General features: G+C 42.7%; 1 protein-coding gene across 4 annotated transcripts in view; it reads left to right on the top strand.

Annotated features, from left to right (window-relative positions):
* The first annotated feature begins 12836 nt into the window (after nucleotides 1-12836).
* CDK6 (cyclin dependent kinase 6) overlaps nucleotides 12837-21944 on the top strand; it is a 141065-nt gene continuing 131957 nt past the window's right edge. Inside the window, exons 1-3 of one of the 4 annotated variants that reach the window (XM_065051073.1) lie at nucleotides 12844-13471; nucleotides 14947-15151; nucleotides 15467-15949. In XM_065051073.1, coding sequence (XP_064907145.1) covers nucleotides 15717-15949 — 233 coding nt within the window. In that variant the 5' untranslated portion in view covers nucleotides 12844-13471; nucleotides 14947-15151; nucleotides 15467-15716. Of the gene's footprint in view, nucleotides 13472-13523; nucleotides 13588-14946; nucleotides 15152-15466; nucleotides 15950-21944 lie in introns of those variants that run through there. The other 3 variants (XR_010470013.1, XM_065051072.1, XM_065051074.1) reach the window with 3 other exon arrangements.

The raw sequence follows: 21944 nt of genomic DNA, 5'->3' as shown, positions 1-21944 counted from the left end.
AATTAGGACTGCCATATATTTCTGAGGCAACAAGAAAGGTCTAGCCTTTGACTTCAGTGGACTCCAACAGACCTGTTTACCTCATGGGATCTTGACTATCCAGATCCATTTTTTTCTCATATGTTTACCCATGGATTCAGCTCTGGCAGTTACAGGCTTTTAAACAGTACGATACAGATCTCCAGTGATGATGTTTCCAATCGGAAGATAGATAGTAATTAGCTTCTACATTCTGAGTGCCTGAACTGGTATGGATATACTGCGGGTGTCTTTTTTAGGCTTCTTCAGCTGCCAAGCCAGATGTTGAATTCATAGTAACTTTGTTCATTTACTTTAAAATTATAATTTTACAGACATATTGCAATGTGTAAACTTAGCAACAACTCACATGAACTCCATCTTTTTCCAGAATAATGTATATTACCCTTTCTGCTAAAAAATTGAACAACTAAATAAAAATCAGTTTCCAAATAGCCAAAGTCCAGTGCACGGGAAGACAGAGGCACTTCACATCAATAATGAAACTTTGCAGTTTTATTTTAAGTTTGTACATTGGTTATTACCCTGCAATAAAAGGCAGTTATATGATTAATCTGACGTGTGCGACACAGACAGCTTACTTTGCTGAGTCAAATTTCTTGTGTAGCTGATAAGCGATAACCACAGTTACTGGTTTCATTCCTATGTTTTTCTGTGCCGAATCATTAAGAGTTGATATAACACCGCTGAACAACGAGTCTGTTGCCGCAGTCTTAAATTTGTTCTTTTGGATGATGAGCACCAGAAGTTTCATTGATGGATGAGTGAAATTAGTCCATAATCTTTACCCTCAGACCTCTTTCTTTTGCTGCTTGAATAAGTCCCCAACCCATTATGGAGATATAAAACATGACTTTGGAAGCAGGAGCCTCAAGTTAGACATCTAAATAATAGACCTGGTTTTTTAAATCTTTAGAGTCCTTGAAAGCCTCTGAGTTCCCAGCAGCTCCCCTGGAAGCTCTTGCAAGCTGCTGGATGGACTTTTGAAAACCAGGCATCCCATTTGCATGCTTTTCTCCCTCAAACTTTAAATAGTTTTTTTAGAGGAGCTGTCACATCCGATACAAAAAGCTGTCGCTTTTGATGCATCCCAGTGTCTGTAGATTTCCAGCTAGCCCTGTGCCTTCTTCCCTCGTTACAGTGGCTCCTACTTTAATTAAAAAAAAAAAAAAAAAGAAAATAAAAGAAAAATAAAAAGAAAAAAAAAAGAGAAACATTTAAAAATCATAACCATATATGCAAATTGCCCCGTTAATTAACTGGGCACTGAGCTTCTTTTGGAGGCGCAAGAGCCTTAAACTTTCTTTGCTTTCGGTGAATGGGAGATCAGCTCCTCCTTGCAGTCCCCTGAGCACAATTTTGTGGCAGCCTGAACCCTAACTCTTCAAGAATGATTCCTTTTACTCTAGTGCATCAATGCTGGTTGCTGTGTAAGGTGAAAGAGGCTTTGACACACACAAGTGCTCTTTCCCTTTCTCTCCATCACTCAGAAAGCAGCTCTGCTTGTCACTATACTGTAGTTTCAAGGAGCTGAGTGTACAGCAAAATGGGAAAAAGTGGGACACAAGGCGAGGAAGGGTGCAGGAAAATGTCTGTGCTCCTGCTGCTAGCTTTGCCTGTGCCAGAAGACGGGGACAACCACTGGCAGGAAGGGGTGCGATGGCTGGTAGCCGTGCTGGGCCAGCTGGTCCCCAAGCCCTGCAAGTCTTTCCCTCCCATCCCACAGCAGCAGCTGGATCCAGCTCAGCTCTGCAGGCTCCTGTTCCAGCCCATCCCTCAGCCCTGCTGCTCACAGCCTGCTCACAGACCAAGGCGGCAAAATTCAGTTTTTCCTCCGCTGTCTCTGCCTTGCACTAGTCTTTCTTTACTCCATTTTCCTATCCATTAGTTTAATGCATTATCTTTACTGAGTTTTGCAGGGCTTCACAGTGTCTTTACAGAGTACACTGAGGTTAGGTATGAATGATCATTGCCTGGCCCTCAAAACTCACTGCATGTCTACCTAAAACACCAAATTAAGAGTTTTCAGGTGTTTTCCAGTTTTCTCTAATTCAGGGGTCTATCTCAATTTTTTCAGTAACACTGCAGGGGAACATTGATCTCCTACTGTTTTCTCCAGTGAAGTATGGCCAAAAGAAGAGGCCAGGGGATGCATTCTTTGGTGATGCAAAGCACAGTAAGAAAAACACCTGTCATACAATCCAAACTTTTCATACTGTTTTTAGAACAGCAAAGAAAAAAAAAAATCACATTTTCCTAAGGAGACCGAAGCTGATAGATGGAACCTTGACAGAAGCAGTATTTTCTGTGATGTCACATTACTATTTTTCCTTTAGGCATGGTTTCAAAAGAAAAGGCAGACCTATGTAGTGTGTTTGTATTTTAGCCACCGTGTGTTCACGCAATAAAAAAGTGAAAACTGCAATAAGATTCTTATCTTGCAATAAAATCCTTTAGATAATTAGTCTCTAAAAAACAGTGGTTTAAGTATTAAAAAGTACTCTAACTAAACAATAAATGTGAGAACACCTTTAGTTTTTAACTGCAACAATCTGGTTTTCTCTGAATGGCAGGTGTTACGGCAAAGCTGTTACTCGTAACCGTTAAGAGCTTTCAAGGACTGTGGAAACAATATGTAAACGTATACTTGGAAAGAAACCAGTCGAACTTCTGACTTCAGATAGACTTATGAGAAGCCTATTGTTCTTCGCAGTTTTTTAAAATTACAGTCTTACTGGCTTTTGTACTACGTTACTCTTGGACATTCTGGAAATAGCTGTATCCTCAAATGCAGAAACATGAGTTACTGAATTGGGTGGACTTCAGTTTAGGCAGTAGGAGAGTGGGAGTTTTGGGGACTGTGATTATAAATCTGCACATTCAAATTCCTCGCAAGTTACATTTTGATGCATTAGTCTTTCCTGGAATCGAGCTGTATATAGGAATAAACTGAAACATTCAGACATAGAATTAGTATGGAGAGGTTCACTTCTGAACTGTGCCAAAGGAGAGATCTGTTCGATGTTTTCAGTTGTGACATAAAAACAGATCAGGGAAGTTTAACCAGTGAAGCAGAGAGACTTAGAAAGAGTCCGGTAAGAGCTTCTCTTACACCAATAATGGACAGGCTGGATGAATCCGGCTGTATACATCTATCTCCTTTATTGGTTTCTGTTCTTACTTCTGGTTTGTCTTGTTGTTGTTGTTTTTTGTTTTGTTGGTTGGGTTTTTTGGGGGGTTGGTTTTATTTTTTGGTTTGGTTGGGGGGGGTTGTTTGTTGAGTTTTTTTGGTGTTGTTTTTACACGAGTACTTAGAAAATATGCGTAGTAAATTTTGAACATGGCAAAGATTTTAAGAAATAAAAAAGTAATAAAATAGCTGTGTTAGTCAGCTGTTAGAAATCTCAGAAGTACATCTAAGTTGATCTGCAGTGAGGAACTGCAGTAAGTCCCTGGTTCTGTTTCTCCATCCTGGCGGGAAGGTGCCGCAGGTCCCGTCCAGCCCAGAAATCTGGGTTTACTTTCTGCGGAAAGTGGGACATAGACAGTGGGGAAAGGAGGAGGAAGAGGGAGTTGTACACACCCTGGTCTTGCCCTGACATGGAGTACTGCAGCACTCCCAGGTCTCACAGTTTAGAAGGAACTCAAGTATTCAATAAAATTTTGTCTGTAATTTTGTTATTTATTAAATCTGATTTCAACATATTTACGTTATCACAAAATATGCAATTATACAGTTTAACTCTCAGGTAATTATTTTGCCATTTCATGTCATCTCTTTTTAACACCTGGTGAGGGTTTTGTAGCAATGTTAGATCTTGTTCAGTGCAGAATATTTGAGCTGTGTGTGTACATGCATGTGTGCCTATGTACACCCACGCTTAAAGGTGATGCAATTCCCCATTAAAGTTTGGGATATTCTTAGCTAGGAAGAGATAAATAAAGTTTTTACTTCACTGTCGTAAATAATGACAGTGCTCCCTTGTGTAGGAACCTTCACAGTCTTCACCCTGTGAAACAGGGATAAGGGAATCACATTAGCAATGGCTGGGCTGGTGCACACACTATTTCTTATTTGCTCAGCTTTATGTACTAATAGCAGAGGCAAGGCTAGGAACCTGAACTTTAGGGGTTTAATCCCTAGTTCTAGGTATCAGACAATTTCCTTTATCTTGAAAGAGTAATAGTAGAGCAGGGAACCAACAGTACTACACTTCAACTCTTCTCCTAGGCATACATTATTAAGCTCTGTCAGAGACTGCCCTACAGACATCTTTGTTCTGACCCATTGTAGCTGTTCATATATATATATATATATATATAAAAATATATATGTATATATTTCAATTGGCGGTTGCTATTATCTGGGACCTGAAATCCAATGTTTACCTCCTCTGCTTGGTGTAGAAATTAGAAGTGTGACATCCTGACCTAAATACTGGCTTTTAATAACTACTACACATTGCTTGCACCAGGCATGAAAACAATAAATTAATTTTCTAAAGCAGCTTAAGGAGAGTATCTCCTGATGAAGGCCAGACTGCATACTCAGAACTGACCATCCTATAATAGTGGTTGTACAAGTGGGGAATATTGGCAGGCATCCCTTGTACATAACCTACTGCATAATTATATTTCAGAGAAGCTTTCTGGTATGTGTGGATAGTAACCAGGTCATGTACTTATGAATCTGGAATGTTCCTAAAATGAGTTAGTACATGCTCTACATCAGTTTCCCAAGCCTTCTTCATACTCTAGTATTATGTTACATTTACAAACAGATTAAGCTAGATTGCAGCCTTAAGGGATACATTATTCCTGTGGACAAGCAAGGGCATTTATGCAAGTAACATTGATTGATTTTAATAGAAGTTATGCATGTAAATCTGTGTGCAATGAGATCACATTATCTTCTACAGAATACTGTCAGAAATGCTTTAACCTGAAAACATACCTGCCCACTATTTGCAAGATCTCATTTTCTTTTAAAACAGTGGACAGCAACATTTTATAGTTGCTGTTATCTACGTGACTCCAGCATACAATGCATTTTGTGCCTGCTGTAGAAATATTGAGGTATACACAAATGTGTAGCATAATAAAATAAATAAGTGACAATTTGGATTCAATAGCACCGTGTTCCTAAGCCTATGTCATGGGCAATGTTAAAGAATTGTTTACCAGAAGCCATCAGTCCCTACCTTATGGCACTATGGTGAAATGAAAGATCCACAACAGCCTCCACATCACTCGAACAGGCTACTATTCCTTCAGCATTACATGGATATAACTTCATAGAGATAAGAATAATATAGCCAATTTTGTAGGCAGTGTAATATATATAACATATAAATGTATCTCTTTAATAGAATTTCTAACTTAAATTGCATGAGTATTTTAGATGATGTGATAGGTAAGTTTATTGACATCATTTACCAAGATTTACAGCATTGTGCTTGTCATTTATAACAGTTTACACGTAAGTGGCATCACTGAATGCCAAATACAGGTAAATTATACCAGCTGGTAGTTTGTTGTCATTACTACTAATTTGAGTTGCTCTTAAAGTTTGCCTTCCTTCTTATCCCAGCTTTCTAATCCATGGAATTGGATAAAACAGACCAAGTTTTTCCCTTTCCAAATCATTGCTATATATTTACCAGCTAACTGGGAAGAAACGGATGGGTGCACTGATCAGACACTGTAGAGAGAGTGATCAGTATCAAACACTTGATATTAAATGCCAGAGAGCAGTTAGCTACAGAGTTTCCATATTCCCAGTGCTTTTCCACAATATATGAAAGGACTTTCTTATCCAAAATGCTATGCATTCTGTGACAGCTGTTGTTGATCCTTATACACTATTACTGTCTTTGTACTCAGGAATGGTACATAATCAGAAATGCATATGGCTGGATGAGAGATGATCTCAGAATGACCCAGTCCATCCTAGTTCTCTGGACCAGAATTAGATCATTCCCAAAAGATGTTTGCCTCTTGTGGGTGCCTGACCCTGTGCTTGAATACTTGTACTTAACTATATGCTTGTCTTCAGAAAATGTGCTTAATGCCTAAAATAGATCTGTGCTGTAAATTAAGCCAATTGTTTCTTGCTATAGGTCAATAAACAGCCTAGATCTGATAGACCCATATAAGTTAATTGATGATACAATGTAACGCTGAGTTATTTCTGCATAACAAAGCATAGCTCCCTATTACAGCTGCTGAATGTCAGCCATTCCTAACCCCCTCCATCACTTGACTGATATGGTGCAATGCCACTTTGGTGCTTTGCAGCAGCAGTTTCTCACCAGCTCCCAGCAGTTTTACACTATTCATATTTTTTTCTGCAATCAAATTCTGCATAATTTCAACTTAATTTTCATTACATTTATTTTTACTCAACCACACCAGAGACTGTATGTGGTCCTATTTCTATGTAATTTACTGGCTAAATGTTCATTAACTTACAGTGATATCATACTTTGGGTATGTTCGTATCTCATACACCAGTTTTTCTAGCATGCAATGACAAACGTTACTGCATTTGTCATTGAGCAGGAACAAATATGCAATTTCTCTCCAAAATGTGACTATACATATGGCACGCTGGGGTTCTGGGTCAACTGGCAATTTCCTGATCAAATTTACTTAGTTCTCAAGTGCAGCATAAAAAAAGGCTTACTGGCCACCCACCAGATAAACGCTCGGTGGGCTCTGGGACAAGGTAGGTTCTTTTTGCATTACAGAAGGAAACGCACAACTGGAACTTGGTCCATGCATTACCTGCATTCAAAGTCTGCGCCCTTTCTGTGAACCACTAAGAGAAGAAAAAATGATAAAATTTTGTATTAGTCTCACTGTTACCAACAGATATGTCTATGTTTTCTTGGGTTCAGATCAGCCAAGTAAAGTCCTGTTTTCTGTGGCAAACTTTCCGGATCACAGCTACACTCTAAAATAAGTCATATTGTGAGTCATTTTTTAAGACCTGACTGACACAAAAAGTTTAGGATTATGGTGTACAACTTAAACAGCGTTCTCTTTGAAAGCTTCCACAAACAACACCCATTTTCACAGCTAAAGATCTGTCTCTGCTTCTCTCCTACACTGAATGGAAAACAGAGATTAAGAATAAGCATTCTACAAAAGATGTGAAGAAATAAAAAATACAGCCATTCACTGAATATATATGCACAGATGTAAATACACAGATGTAAAAGCCACAGAAACAAATAAAGAGAGCAGAAAGGAAGAGGGAAGAATGTTACCCATGCTAAATATTGCTAAAAAAGTGTAGAATATAACACCAATGAGCAATTACTACAAATTAAGGAAAACACTTGGAAGAAAACAAAACAGACTGCTCTCTGCTATGTCCCTCAATCACCGGCTATTGCCAACTTCAGGGTGGCAGATATTTCTGCCCCTATGAGCCCCATTCAAAAAAAAACTTAATCTTGAGGCCAAGACAGACACTCCTGGGCTCAGCACTGAGCTGAGCGGGAGAGTGCCAGCAAGAGACCGCAGATGGGAGATGGCACCAGCTCCTCGGGAGCCCCGCTCGTCCCGGGATGAGCTGGCAGTGCCCGCCTGCAGCAGGTGTGCCACAGTCCATCTACCCCTCTGCTAGATCGTGGGATCAGAGCTCCAGAAATTTCCATCCTCTTGTTCTAGTTTTCCCCTACTGATCCGCAGTGTGATTTTCAGCAAATCTTTCCCCTTCTCTGTCTTTCCATTTCCCTGGCTCTGGCTGCAAGCAATTTAGTGCAAACTGCCATTCAGTGAGATGCCGCATGGCATGGAGTGCAAGAGTGGACCTGGTTCCTCACTAAAGCTTTGAAGGAACGATGCAAATACAAACAGCAAGCTGTTTTCTTGACAGCAGGTACACATTTTGCCCTTGATCTTCCATTGCATAATAATCCCCAAAAGTCAACTTTCTGAAGAAAGCCACTGCAGTTTGCTGGCTCTTGCCCTAAGAGCTGGGTAAGAAAATAGGGCTGGTGGATTCACTGAAGTGTGTTCTTTGGAGTGCCCAGAGACGGCTGGAGCAGACAGGCTTGCCTTGGGTGCAGGCACGCTTCTCACATGGCACGGTTCTTGGCCACTCCTGTGACTGGTAATTACTAAAGCATACACAAACAAATACGGGGAAAAATGTGTATGCTTAAATGCCTAACGTTATGTTATGGTTCTTTGTACTAAGGAACAACAGCCCCACAGTATAGTTTATTACTGTAATAACAGAAAGGTGCAACTTGTAAAACAAAATTATCTGATATAAACAAAGGCTCTGATTGAAAGAAAAATAAACTAAACAATCATACTATAATTGGCTTAGATGCCTTAAACACTGCCAATTACACAGTGGCTGCATATATTTTACATGAATTAGACAGTATTTTCTCTCACTTGAATTAGATAAATCATTATGTGAATGTTAATGAATTATTTTGCTCTAAACATGATTTAGATTTCTTTTGTGTTCTCGTTGCACTATCCAAGAAGGTACATGTGGAAAATATTTTGATATGTCACATTGGAATTAATTCTTAATGTTCAGCTACATCACATTACTCATAATACCCATGCTTCATTAAAAGTAGCTTTAAAATATTTGGTATATATTTATAGTTCATTTTCACACACATACAACACAGCTAATGACAGGTGAAAATAATTCTTTCTCAAGTTCGGTATGAGATGTAGTATCTGAAATACGTTTTCAGGAATAATTTCCTAGGCAGTATAAATATTAATTGTTTTGTTTATAAAACCTCTCTTGGCTTGCTAAAAGGAACTTCTAAAAAGCCATGATTTATGCTACCATTTTAAAACGAATTCTGGCTGCTGCAAGTTCTAAATATTCATATTCACAAGAGTTGACTAATGTCTCTACTACAACAATAGTTGGTCTCTGAGCAGTTCAGGTGTTTTCTTGAGGATAAGTCCCCAGAAAAAGTGGTTAAAAACCATATTAACTGAGGCTGAAGATGCAAGTTCACAACGAAAGCCTGGCAATGACACCCTAATCAAAGCAAACTATTTTCCAAAAGCTGTATGAAAATCTGTACTTTGAAAAGGAAGTTTCAAGCTGTTTAGCAGAACGCTTCTTGTAAGATCAAACTGTGAATCCCCAGCAGAAACTCAGCTGTTCCCAAAACACAGATAAAATACACAAAGCAAAACAATACCCTGTGTCTCATCCTTTCTGAAAGTACCGGTCTATTCATCACACTTCTTGGTACTGCCCACCACTACCAGCTTATTTTAATCAACTGCTTTATACTCATTCTGGTAACTGCTTGTTATCTATTTCCATGCCACTGGCTTATTCATTATTTCCAGCAAAATGTTACAGACCTCATTTTATGAAAATGATTTATATACAGCATATAACATAATTTCTTTTTAGTGTCAAATGAGTTTGATTGCAATTTAATTCCAATTCAAATAATACATTAGAATTTTTCCTTTTAAATGCATTTCAGCGTAAGTTGTTCCACTTTTTCACTGTGGTTAAAAAAAAATACTAGTATTAAAAATACTGGGGTGAAGATTTATTGAAAAACATATTTTCATGAAGAAAAGCTGATGGAAAATCAGCAAAAAGCAATGTAGAAAGAAGTTTCTTTTCTTCATATTTCGATACATATTCTCAAATGTTTGTTTTACCAAAACAAAAAATACTTTAGAATTAAATTAAATAAGTTAAATAAGTTAAAAATTAGCAACAAATAGTATTCAGAATTAATTTCATAACAATATTTAATAAGCTTCTTAAAATACTAATTTCTCAAAATAGCTGTGAATTTCTAAAAATTAAGATATTTTCGATTTTAAAATAAAGAAGGGATTTACTACCTTCTCTGTGGAGAAACCCCCATTGACAAAAAATAAATGCATACTTTCCTACTCTAAATCAAAAAGGTTAAAAGTACCATATTGCTTTCATGAAAACAAAAGATTACATGTTTTTAAGGTTGTTACAAAAAAACCTTTCTTTAAAATGTATTTTTGATGATTTATAACCATCTTTAAGTGTATATTATCTGAAACATCTTCAGAACTTTAAAACAAATGTAGTAGATCGTATTTCCAAATAACTCTGACAATTCAGGTAACTAATTTCAGCCTCTACAACAAATTATTTATAATATCACCCACTTTAGCTGATGTTTATATTTAATCATGTGTGGAAATTTCTTCCTGAAATCACTTAACTTTTACATAAAGAAAATTGAGAAAATTGGTTTAGGTCATTTTAGAGGTTTGTACATCTTCTTTGAACTCTGTACTCTGGGAGACAAACTAGTTTGATTACCTGATCTTCAGGTGGAGAGAAAGAAAAAAATAGTCACATGATTTTTTGGAAAAAGTCCCCGAAAAACAATTGAGGATCATATAAAGCCATATTAACTGTGTGGTACTTCTATGGTTTAAATTCATTGTTTGATAACATGAGCATTATCATCTCCCATGGCAATCTCTACTGACATCACCACACAGAAAGGCAGATGAAATGCTTCTGAAGGACAGAACCACTACATCTATTCCCTTCCAAATATTAGGAAAATATGGGATGAAAGGGTGAGGTTGTGTTGAAGACTGCTTATTAGTAGAATGAAAAATCAGCACATTTGAGCACAGAGCTAGATGCCAGGGGACTGCAGGAATCTTCCTTCCATGTTCATCCTGAATGTGAAGCTGCACATTTACCCGGCCAAAGGACGCGGTGCCCCTCTGTCCCTTCTTGCAAACAGAGCCCAACTGGAACTAAAAGGTCCAGAAATCTTCAGGGGGAGACAGCAAAATTGAAGACTTTTGCATGTCAAGTAAGACACCTAATGATCCTGAAACCTGAGGAGGGTTTTCTGTATCAAGCTTGATACAGCTGTCTAAATTTTAGGTTAGAAAAGAAAGCAAGGAAAGCAAGAAGGAAAGTGGAAAAGCAGGAAGGAAAGCAGAAAGAGAGGGAAGGAAGGGAAGGAAGGGAAGGAAGGGAAGAAAGGGAAGGAAGGGAGGAAGGGAAGAAGGGAGGAAGGAAGGAAGGAAGGAGGGAAGGAAGGAAGGAAGGAAGGAAGGAAGGAAGGAAGGAAGGAAGGAAGGAAGGAAGGAAGGAAGGAAGGAAGGAAGGAAGGAAGGAAGGAAGGAAGGAAGGAAGGAAGGAAGGAAGGAAGGAAGGAAGGAAAGAAGGAAGGAAGGAAGGAAGGAAGGAAGGAGGGAAGGAAAAGAGAGAAAGAAAGAAAGAAAGAGAAAACAGACACATTTAAGAAAATAAAAAATGTTGCACAAATAGAAGGAGGTAGTATATGTACATGTGAAACAAATAACATGATGTGATTTTTTCACATCCTTTTTTTTTTTTTTTTAATCTGTATATTTGAATCTTTGATACTTTCATATTGAGAGGTTTATGGGGTTTGCCATTCACTTCAGCATCTTTTTTCTGATAAATCGTGGGCTTCAGAGGTTGTTGAGGAATTTCTGCAATTTAAACTAAAATGTATTATGAGCATAAATTAAGTTCTTATAAAGTATGCAAGGTCTCCTGCGAACATCCACATGCCAGTGGCCGTTTCCTTGAAGGTGTGAATGGTACCATCTCCCTTTTCTCCAAGAGAAATGAGATGTCTCTCTCTGCTCTCAGCCACTGTCCCATCACCAGCCCATCGGGTGAAGGGCATGTGGAATTGCTGGGGCCGATTTTGAAGGAAGGAAAAGAAATTTTATTTAAGCTATAGGATTTCATCTATGCTTGCTAGCACTGCGAGTCCAGATAAAGCATTTACATTATATCCTGCTGATATTAATTCTTTTAATTTGTACAGTACTATAGCCTTTTTTTAGTTATTCCAAACCAGCATATGATACCAAGTTCTTGACACACACTTTTTGAGTTACAAATCCACTTAGTTATATTACACTTTCCATTGTAAGAGGGGATCTGGGTCCACTCTCTGACAGTTAAACCACCATAAGAGCTCTTTCTGGAGCTCAACTGTAATCACCCTTGAGGTCCTGGAAAGCATGTGCTGGAGGGTCCCAGGTAGGAGAACTGGGAATTAGGCACTCCAGGTGTGTTTTACACGGAGCAGATTGGCAACTGTCTTGTGATTTATTTTTTTTCTTTTCTGCGGTGAATTTCAGTGTTTGTAGGAATCGGGTCCATACAAAATGTTGTCCACGCCACAGAACGGGCAGACGACGTGCCCAGCTTCCCCGCACACCCTGCCCTCCTCGCCCCCGTGCCCCAGGCACCTCCAGCTGCAAGCCTGTCGGGGCAAAGACTTCGCGGGGGGGGGGGGGGTGGAGGGGTGGGTGTTCTTCAGCAACGAAGTTTCTTGAGGCTTCCTGAAAGCATTCATGGGCGCTTACTTCCTGTCGGAGCTCTGCGCCCTGTGAATGGAGAGTTGGAAAAAAAAAAAAAAAAAAAAAAAAAGGAACAGAAAAATCCGCGTTTTCCTGGAGGAAAAAAAAATCATTATTTCCCTGGAAGGGAAAAAAAAAATCACACCAGCTCCCCCCACCCCCAAAGAAAAAAGAAAAGAGGGGGTTATTTCCCAGCGCCGTGCACACTAAGCCCTAGGAATGAGTCAGGCTTCTCAGTGCTGCCGCAGCCGGCTGAGCCCGCGGCCGTGCAGCGCCGAGCAGGGCGGCGGGGCCGGGGCCGGGGCCGGGGCCGGGCCCTGCCGGGACCCCCCGGGGCGCCTCGCCCCGGGCCCTGCCTGGCCGCGGCGCTCGCGGCGACCCTTGCGGTATGCGGCTGCCTTTGGCAGAGGCACATGAAGGATTTCATTGAGTGTGAAGACAGAGAGCAGAGACAGAAAGCAGAAGGAGGCGGCTGCAGCCTTTGTAGTCGGAGAGGAATGCGGAAATGTTGAAGCACTGTGTCAAACTTTTTTGAAACGGGGTCAAGTCACATTCAGCCAGCGTGGGAAAGCAAGGGGAAAAAAAAAGTTGAGGAGAGGGAAAAAAAAAAAAAAGGCAGCAAGCTGCTGCTGCTCCCAGGCTGAACAGAGGCCGAGGGAGAGAGCGAGGAGAGGCACCGCAGCGCCGGGGGCGGCGGCGGAGCAGCGGCAGCGCCGAGGGCCGGTGCCCGAGCCCCGCACCGGCAGGCTGCAGCCGGCGGGGCTGCGGTCGCGGCGCTGCTGCTCCCCAGGGGCCGCCGGCCGCGATTTTTATTTCGCGTTTTCATTTTCCCCGGACAGGGTGGGGGCGGGAGGAACGGGCTGGGAGACGAGTGCGAGCTGCCTTCTGCGCCAAGGTGCAGCCCGGCGGCGGCAGGAGGATGCGAGCCGAGAGCGGCCGAGCCGCGGAGCAGCTACCTGTGTGGCCCGGGCGGCCGCTGCCGGGACCTGCCGGAGACATCGCCATGTGAATGGGCAGACCCCGGGCCGGCTCTCCACCCCGCCTTGCTCAATGGGAGGTTTGTTTTAGGGAGGACTCACCCCCTCCTTTCCCAACCCCCCCCCCCCCCCCCCCCCGGGGCTGAGGATTATTTGGGGATCTGGTGGCGGTGGAGGCGGCCGTGGCGCACACCAGGTAACGCGGGGCGCCCATGTGCTCCGCGCACCCGGCCCAGCGGCGTGGCCCATACGCTGCTCCCCGCCTGGCCCGGGGAGCCCACGCCGCGCACTCCCCGGAGGACGGCACCGCGGACGCGTCCCTCCGGCGGCCGGGGCCGGGGCAGATCGCCCCGCGGTGCCGCCGCACCCCCCTCGGTGTCGGCGTGGGGGCGCCCCCCGTGCCGGTGGCCGCAGGGAGGGGGCTGCCCTCCCGGGGAGCCGCCGCGGGGATTCCCTCAGCGCCCTACCGGAGCAGCCGAGCCGGGTCCCCCCCCACCCCGTACCCTGAAGGGGAAGCGGGGGAACGCGGTTCCCCGCGTGTCCCCCGCCGCCACCCCACGCCGCGTGCGAGGTGCCCGCGGAGGGGATGTCGGTGCCGAGGCGGGGGGTGGGGGCCGGGGTCTGCCTCCGCTATCCTGCCGTGCCTGGGGAGGGCGAGCGGTAACTTTCCGCCCGGTGCAGCTGCCGCGCCGAGCCAGGCCCGCCACCCCCGCGGCCACGCACAGCCGCCTCGCCACTGCCCGCCGCCGGGGGGCGCCCTCCGCAGCGGCGTGGGGCGGTGCGGGCCGGGCCGGGGCGGAGCGGGGCGGCCGGGGCTTCGGGGCAGGTGCCCCCGCGGCGGCGGGCGAGGCGCGGCCGCCCGGTGATGCTGCGGGCGCGGCGGGGGGCGCGGGGTCCCCCGCTGGATGGGGCGGGGCGGTGGCAGCTCTGGAGGTGGCAGCTGAAAGCGGTGGGGCAGGGTGGTGCCTCCGGCTGAAGCCGGGGAAAAGTGATGAGCAGCGGGTACAGTTTTCCTTCAGGCTGCTTTTCATCTGCAGCCGAAATGTAAGATCAGCATAAATGTAAAGAACTACCTCTGGCTTTATGCGTGGGTTGGAGTTGGGGGCCCCCGACTGAGCTATCTGGGGGAATTTAATCCTAGCATGGTAAAAATATGGTGTGGAAGAGCGTTACAGTCCTGGAGGTCACAATATCATTGCAGTAAAAAGGGGCAAGGGGAAAGGAGAGGATTCATATGGACTTTTGTGAGGGGGGGGGGGGTATCCACAGTCCTGCAGAAAGTGTGGATGAAACTGGATGCAGAACATAACACTTTTGCTCTCCAGCCTCATGCACTACACAGCAGAGCATGTTGTTCCTTGAAGACCATCTTTCCTCATGCAGCTCTGCAAGGAACTGCCAGTCACACATCCAGTGGTAGCAGTGCCTGCAGCCAAAAACCCATGCATGTTCATATGTTTGCTAAAGTCTGCATTTCTGAATCTATCTCTAGCACACAATGCTCGGTAACACTATTATTGTCATTTAAAGACGTATATATTTCTCCTCCCTACAGGTGCTTTGAGGCAGGATCTTGTCTCTTGCAATGCATTCATGCAGGGCTTAGTACAGAGGAGAGCAGACCAAGGCTGAAACCTCCAAATGCTGTCATTTGCAAATAAGTAACACTAGTAAAGCATGGGACATATTTCCAAGACAACCTTCGAGTCCTTTAATTCTGACATAAGCTCCTGGACATAACTTCCTCTCACACATGCATGGTTAGTTCTACCACCCCCAACATCTCACAGGGCTGTCGTGTTCAGCCCATTACTTGCTAAAATCCCACAGCACGCAGTTGCCCTATAGCTGTGTATTGTAGCCTTCTGTGCAGACCATGATAACTACATAGTGTTGTATCAGCCATGCAGGGTCGTTGATACATCTGTCACCCCGGTCGTTCATGTCTTTCTTTGCACCAGGTTTTTGCCTTGCATGTAGTTCTCTACTATATTAGCCTAATTTTCTCAGTTTTCAAATGATGCAAAGTAACACAGTAAACTGAACTTACTTTTCTTGCTTGGTTTGTCCTCCAGATCTAATTGGCTTTATACAGACAATGCTCCCAAAGACTGTATGATAATTCCTGGTGGCTGAGAGAGGAGGCACATTGGGGCCCATACAGAAGAAGAACGGGAACAGGAGGGTGAGAGCATCCTGCTGGCCCTCTGGCAGAGGTGCCAACTTTGCGGTGTATCTGCAACGCACACAAACTACTAGTTTTCAGAAAGCGAGCAAGACTGAGAGCTGCCCCGAGGCACTTGGAGTAAGAGGAGTGGTGCCAGCATGGATAAGGACAGCACAAACCTGGCTGACCAGCAGTATGAATGTGTGGCTGAGATTGGGGAAGGAGCCTATGGGAAGGTGTTCAAAGCCCGAGACTTGAAGAACGGAGGTCGCTTTGTTGCACTGAAGCGGGTGCGGGTGCAGACCAGCGAGGAGGGGATGCCGCTGTCCACCATCCGAGAGGTGGCAGTTTTGAGGCACCTGGAGACGTTCGAGCACCCCAACGTGGTCAGGTGAGGAAGTGGGGCAGGCATTCCAATCAGTGGGGTCCCGATTTTAGTACATGAATTGGGCTAGCAAGAGTTTGGGAACTGAAATGGACTGGACACCAGTCTGGGTTTGTGGATGAAGTGAGCACTAAACTGTGTACATGAAGTGTGGTTTGAGGTTTCAGCAGGCCATAGTGCTGCCTGCCAGACCTCACCTCATCCCTGTGCATTGCCTCCCACACACACAAACACCCATCTCCAGAGGCATAGGTGTGTGATTTAAGTGTTTGAGTGGATGGGCAAGGAGCCATATATACACCTTCCTCAGGCATGAGAGAGAATGAAAAAACACTAACAACTCCCTGGTTTTGTCTCTGGTATTAGTTTTACCAGCTGCAGCTGATTTTTAGCAGCTCTATTCATTATTAGAATGGCAAAGATTATGAAAGCAGTAGTAGAATGTGCGATCTACCTTTTTACATGCTTTTCTACATAGTTATAGATTATTGTGTTAAAGAGAAGTAACAGCTTACGACTTTAAGCTTTGCAGGCGGCCTCATGGTTGAATACTGTTTGACTGGTACTAACTTCTCTGCTAGCTGATAGTTGTGCTGCCGAGAGTGCAGCAGTACAGACATCAGGCCTTGCTTGCAAAATGTTGGCAGTGGCCGCAGGATGTCCTTTCTGTCGTGTCAGCAGCGTAAACCCTAGATAAATGATGTGTTCTTGAACATTCTCTCAATGGTAAGGCTGGCCCTACTGCGACCTCTTACATTTTTCTGAAGCTGGAAACCTCCAGCAGTCTGTGAGTGTCTTTTATTAATATCATGAACTTGAAGAAGTAAGCCTCACTTTGCAGACACCCAGGTAGGCAACAATTTGAAATGGGTCAGCATCTTGCTGATGGTGCTGTAATAACAAGAATATTTCCTGTTATTTCTGTTCTTGTACACACAAATTGCATAGCAGAAAGAAAATATTTAATACTTTGCTAACACCAAGCCCCATTCAGTCCTTGAGAAATAGACACTCTGAAGGCAGAGGTGACCTTCAGAATGGCTTGTAGCTGTGATCCTCCTGCTTTAGGGTCTGAGATGAGGGGTGTATAGCAGGTGCAAGAGGAAAGCTGAGACAGGGAATAATATTTAAAATACAAAAGTGAATAGCTAGAGAGAAATTAGTTTTTCTTCATCTCAAGGCAGTGTAATACCACAGTGTCATTTCTGCTTCAGCTGAACAGGTGAAGCATGCGTATTCTGTAATACTGATCATGGAGTCCATGTTGGTAGAATGTCATCAGTCTCTCTGCAGTCAGCAATGGGGTGCAGGCTGAAGCTCACACTTTTCCATTGCAGATCAAGCAAATCCACAATTTGGTTAATAACCGTTATTTTGACTGGCACCTCGTAGTGCCAAAGGTTTAGTCTATAAATTTAAGAAGTGGGGCATCTTAGTGTGGACAACATCTTAGTTTGATCACTGAATTAAGTGCCTTGGTTTACAGAGGAGCACACACAAGATTCTTCTTTGGCAGTAGAGATAACAGAGAGTTTTCAAAATCTCTGAAGTCCAGCCCAATAATTTATGACAGTAAATAAGAATTTAGGTGTTCAGGTTTAGATATTTATGTATTTGAGAATTGTGATCCTTGTTTGGGAATAATTCAGCATAACGGTACTTATTATTTTTTTTTCTGCCATTTAGATCTTTCCCTGTGAGGTAAAAAATTTATTTAAGAGCTTTCTAATCCTGAATTCAGCAAAATAATGAAAAGCAAAATTCTTGTCTATTTTATGATCTGACTATGTAGCTGCAGGCTTGTTTTGCTTGGTTTTAAGTGCAGTACAATCTTGACGTAGTGTTGCATAAATATATTGAAGCTTAAAATATTTTTTTAAAGTTTGAATGAAAATTCATTGTCTGCAAGCAGTAAGTATGTCAATCAGCAACATGAGAATGTAGTTTCAACATAAAAATATTTGAAAGTGTGTTCCAGGTCCTCATAGTGGTATTGTGAAGCCTGTACCTTTTGCCATAGGCAGCATTTCAGATGTGAGGGATTGGACTGTGATCTCTCAGGATGCTGGGGGCTGCAGCTGCACATCTTTCTCCATAAGCAGGCAGGGGAATATAAGACCAATTTCAAACACTATATTTTCTGAAATGAGAGGAATGATATTTAAAAGCTCAGCTCTGTTTTGCATGTTTTTAATCTGTAGAGCAGATGAAGCTATAAGTAGCACTTTGGAGTGACTGAAATCATACCCTTATAATGAAAGATTACTTGAAAATATTTAAATGCCCCAGTTCCGTTACAAAATACCGTAGAAGAGTTTGTAATTTATTGAAATTGAAGGTCTATTTTTGTGTTATGTAAATATACACAGAAAAGGAAATACCGTAACAGAAGATCTGCAATTTTAAGCAACTGATCTAGCTGTTCTTCATTATTGAACATATGATGCTCACTTATATGTTCATTGTTTGGGCATGCATTCTGGAAACTGGTATTATATGGCCAGGCCAGCGAATAAAGTTAATGGCAAATGCATTGTCTACAGATCGGATTGAAATGTCCATCATTTTGAGAGCACTGGGATAACAACACAAATATTTGAAATCAATGTGTTTTTATTTTGAGGGGACGTCTAGCTTTTTCTGTGAATAAAACAGGCAACTACCTTGAGAGAAATAATGAGAACTGCAGATATAATGCTGAATCTGTTACCTCTGAGTAATGGCGTGTGTGATCCATGAGTTGCTCAATGCAAACCGACAGTCAGTCTGTGAGTCAAAATTTAGACAGACTTCAGAGAGAGGAGCGGCGCACGCCCTGTGCTCGGCTGTGGCACTCTCACGTCAGCTGGCGGCAGGAGCAGAAGTCACAGGCCACACCTCATCGTGCTGGACTCAAATGGTGGATCTGGGCCTCTCCAGAGGGTGCAGTAAGGAGCTCAGCAGGCCAGGGCTTCTCTGTCTCCTAGAAGTGGTGCTGAACACAGGAATCATAGAATCACAGAATGTTAAGGATTGGAAGGAACCTTGAAAGATCATCTAGTCCAATCCCCCTGCCGGAGCAGGAACACACAGTTGCGTAAGGAAAAGACCCAGTACTTGCTAGGTAGGTAGAGCTCCATGGCTTTGTTGGCCACGGAGCCACGGTGCAGGACCAGCATTGCTACTGCAGCCCAGGGGTGTCAGAGCGGTTGTAGAGTCCCTTCCCCTTCAGTCCTGAGAGACACTTAAAGCCAAAACTGGTTGCCAGTGCTTGGCATTGGAGATGGAAGATGATTTTCTCCATAAAATGGAAATGTATAAATAGCATAGAGTAATTTTAAACAAAATATTTATCATATTTTTTCATGCTACTGCCTCCTGGTTGAGAGAGCTTTGTTTCGCATTTCCTCTGTCCAAGTCTATGGGTTCCATATTCGTACAATGAAGGGATTAATTTTTCACAGCACAGTTGCTTCTACAATGACAGATAATGAAGTTAGACAAGACTTCCCTGCAGGATAAAGCAAACTGAGGTGCAAGATAAGAAGTAAAAGGAAGTCTAATCTTCCTCAGAAAAGTAGAAGTCTCTGAACTATTGATTACAATGGAAATAAGGCCTGTAGGATTGTAAAATTTTGTAAGGCTGTCAAAAGTAGTATACAGAAAGGCATGGAAAAAATACAGTTTAAAGCATGACTGCTATGTCCTTAAAATATTATCCTGTTCACATTTGCTCTTATATAGTGTTTCTCTCCATCAGGACACCTTATTCTATTCTACTTATCTTCACAAAACAAAGCGAAAAGTAGAATCTTCAGGAGTAAGTCTTACTATGAATTGCTCGAAAATTAGCTACGTTGTAGGCTTTGGAATGTCTTTTGTAGCTGGTAGTGTGATCAAGGTGCTCCTCTAGCTCACTTTTCAGACACTAAGATGTAGTGATTTACTAGAGCTTTATTATATACAGTAGTTAAATTCGGCAACGTTGGTCTGGCACTTATGTGACTTAGTACTGTTCTGTTTGGGAAAAATAAAATATATGTAGACAAAAGACAGACTTTGCCAGGAATAAATGAAATATTAGATTCAGGAAATTCCTGTGTGTAAAACTGAGAGTATTCCCTGCTGCGATATATCTGTAAAAATTCTTCTTATTATTATAATGCTAAATTCAGTAATATATTGTGTTAATTTTATCTCTCTCCTGCTGGTAATCAGATGAATAATTTTCCCTTAATGTTAATCATCCATCAGACTGTGAATTTGCACTTGGGGAAGGTGAGGTACAAGACAGAATACTGTAGTTCTTGCTGTGCTTGCTTGCTAACATATATTTAACAGTTTTAATAGTGTTAAACCTTAAGCAAAAAGAGAAAACCTGCAAAGCTGGTTGTTTTTGCTTCCTGACCTGTACTTTTTTGATAAATACAGCTTTTTTGGTATTTTCATGGGTTAGTAAGTCTTCAACTTTAAAATAACCAAAATTATATTGAATATAATCTATTACAACATAACCTAGTCTATTTTTCCAAAGATACGTGTCAGAAATCTTGCCATTCAAGGTCATCATTACCATATCATAAGAAATTCAAAGTCTTAGTTCTCCCTTTCCTGTTCACTTGCAGAATAGGTGCCCCAGCTGATTGACTGAGGTTCAACAGAACAATCCACGTAGCTGGAAGTGTTGCTTTGTGCCTCAGTCTCTTTGGTATATGGATCAGTGCAGGGGAAACCCAGTAATTAGGAGTATTTGCACCATTATGCCATGTTCAAGGTTTTATTTTATTTTATATCCATTGAAATATAAATGATGCTGTAAACTGTCCTCTGTGGTACAGCAGTACTGTTTTTCCCTGCTTTTGCAGTCCAGTGGGCCATGCTCCTGTCTTGTGGTTTGCACTTGAGAACTTGATGGAGCCCATCAACTGGTTCCCTTGGCACGGCCACCTGCGTGTGGGGGAAGTGACTCTCCCATCCCATCATGCTCTGACATAATGACCAGTGCTTGACTCTGCTCAAATGTCCCAGAAGTGTATAATGGCTTGGTGCTTAAAATTGTGTTATACTAAGATACAAGATGTCTTTTTATAAGGGCCTTAAAATTCCCCCTTTAACCTGGTAGAGAGCACTCAGAACGTATCTGTAGCAGCTTGTCAATACACAGCTAACCTTTTGCAAGTCAATTTGAACTTGAGGTTGTTTTGCTTTGTTCTGTTTGATAAACTGAAATGATACGGGAACATACAGAGGGAAAATAATTTCAAAATGCAGTAGCTAATTTTGCTTCTCTTTACAGTTTGTGGTGACGCTGGTGGCTTTATTACTGCACTGTTAATAAGTTTAAAGGATAATCTTCTCTAAAGCACTAAGATGTTCCATCCCGTCAAGTGAAATATTTCTATTTTAGGGGGTGTTTTTCTCCAGTGAATTCTGCTTCCTTTCTCACTTCCCTTTTCTGCCAAGCTCATGTTAAACTTCTAGTGTGTGACGTTATCCTTACAGATCAGCAGTGTGCTGTATTGTGCGAGACAATTTATTTTTGTTTAGCCCCGCTCACATCTGTCAGGTCCCTGGAGAGAAAGAAATGGTTACCTCTGCTTTGCCAGGTACGGGGACTGTCTTGTACGTGGAAAGAGTAAAACCAGATGCAGAGGTGGAGTGAATCAGAAGAAACTGAACTTGAAACTTGCCAAGGTTAAAGGGATTACTGTGGCAGATGGGTCTCAGCTGAGGCAGAAGAGGTGGATGAGTAACGGGAAGGAAAAACTGAATGAACTTCAGAGTTGATTTGAGTCTAACACAAACAGGATGGTCTTCAAGGCAGATGTGAAGACGGGAAGTGCCTTGGCGGGAGAGGCATTTCCAGGCTGGGGAGCAGTGGTTGGAGTGGAAGGGAGATGGTCCCTGCTCTGACCAGCTACCGTGAGGAGAACAGTCTTGGGGAACAGAGAGAGAGGCTGTCTACCTGGATTATGACTTCTCTGATGGCAAGAGGACAAAGGAGAATGATGTAGCTGAACAG

The sequence above is a fragment of the Columba livia genome, chromosome 2 (genome assembly GCF_036013475.1).
Source record: "Columba livia isolate bColLiv1 breed racing homer chromosome 2, bColLiv1.pat.W.v2, whole genome shotgun sequence".
Classification (NCBI taxonomy): domain Eukaryota; kingdom Metazoa; phylum Chordata; class Aves; order Columbiformes; family Columbidae; genus Columba; species Columba livia.
Note: the sequence above shows the minus strand (reverse complement) of the source record. Positions and strands in the feature narration are given on the sequence as shown.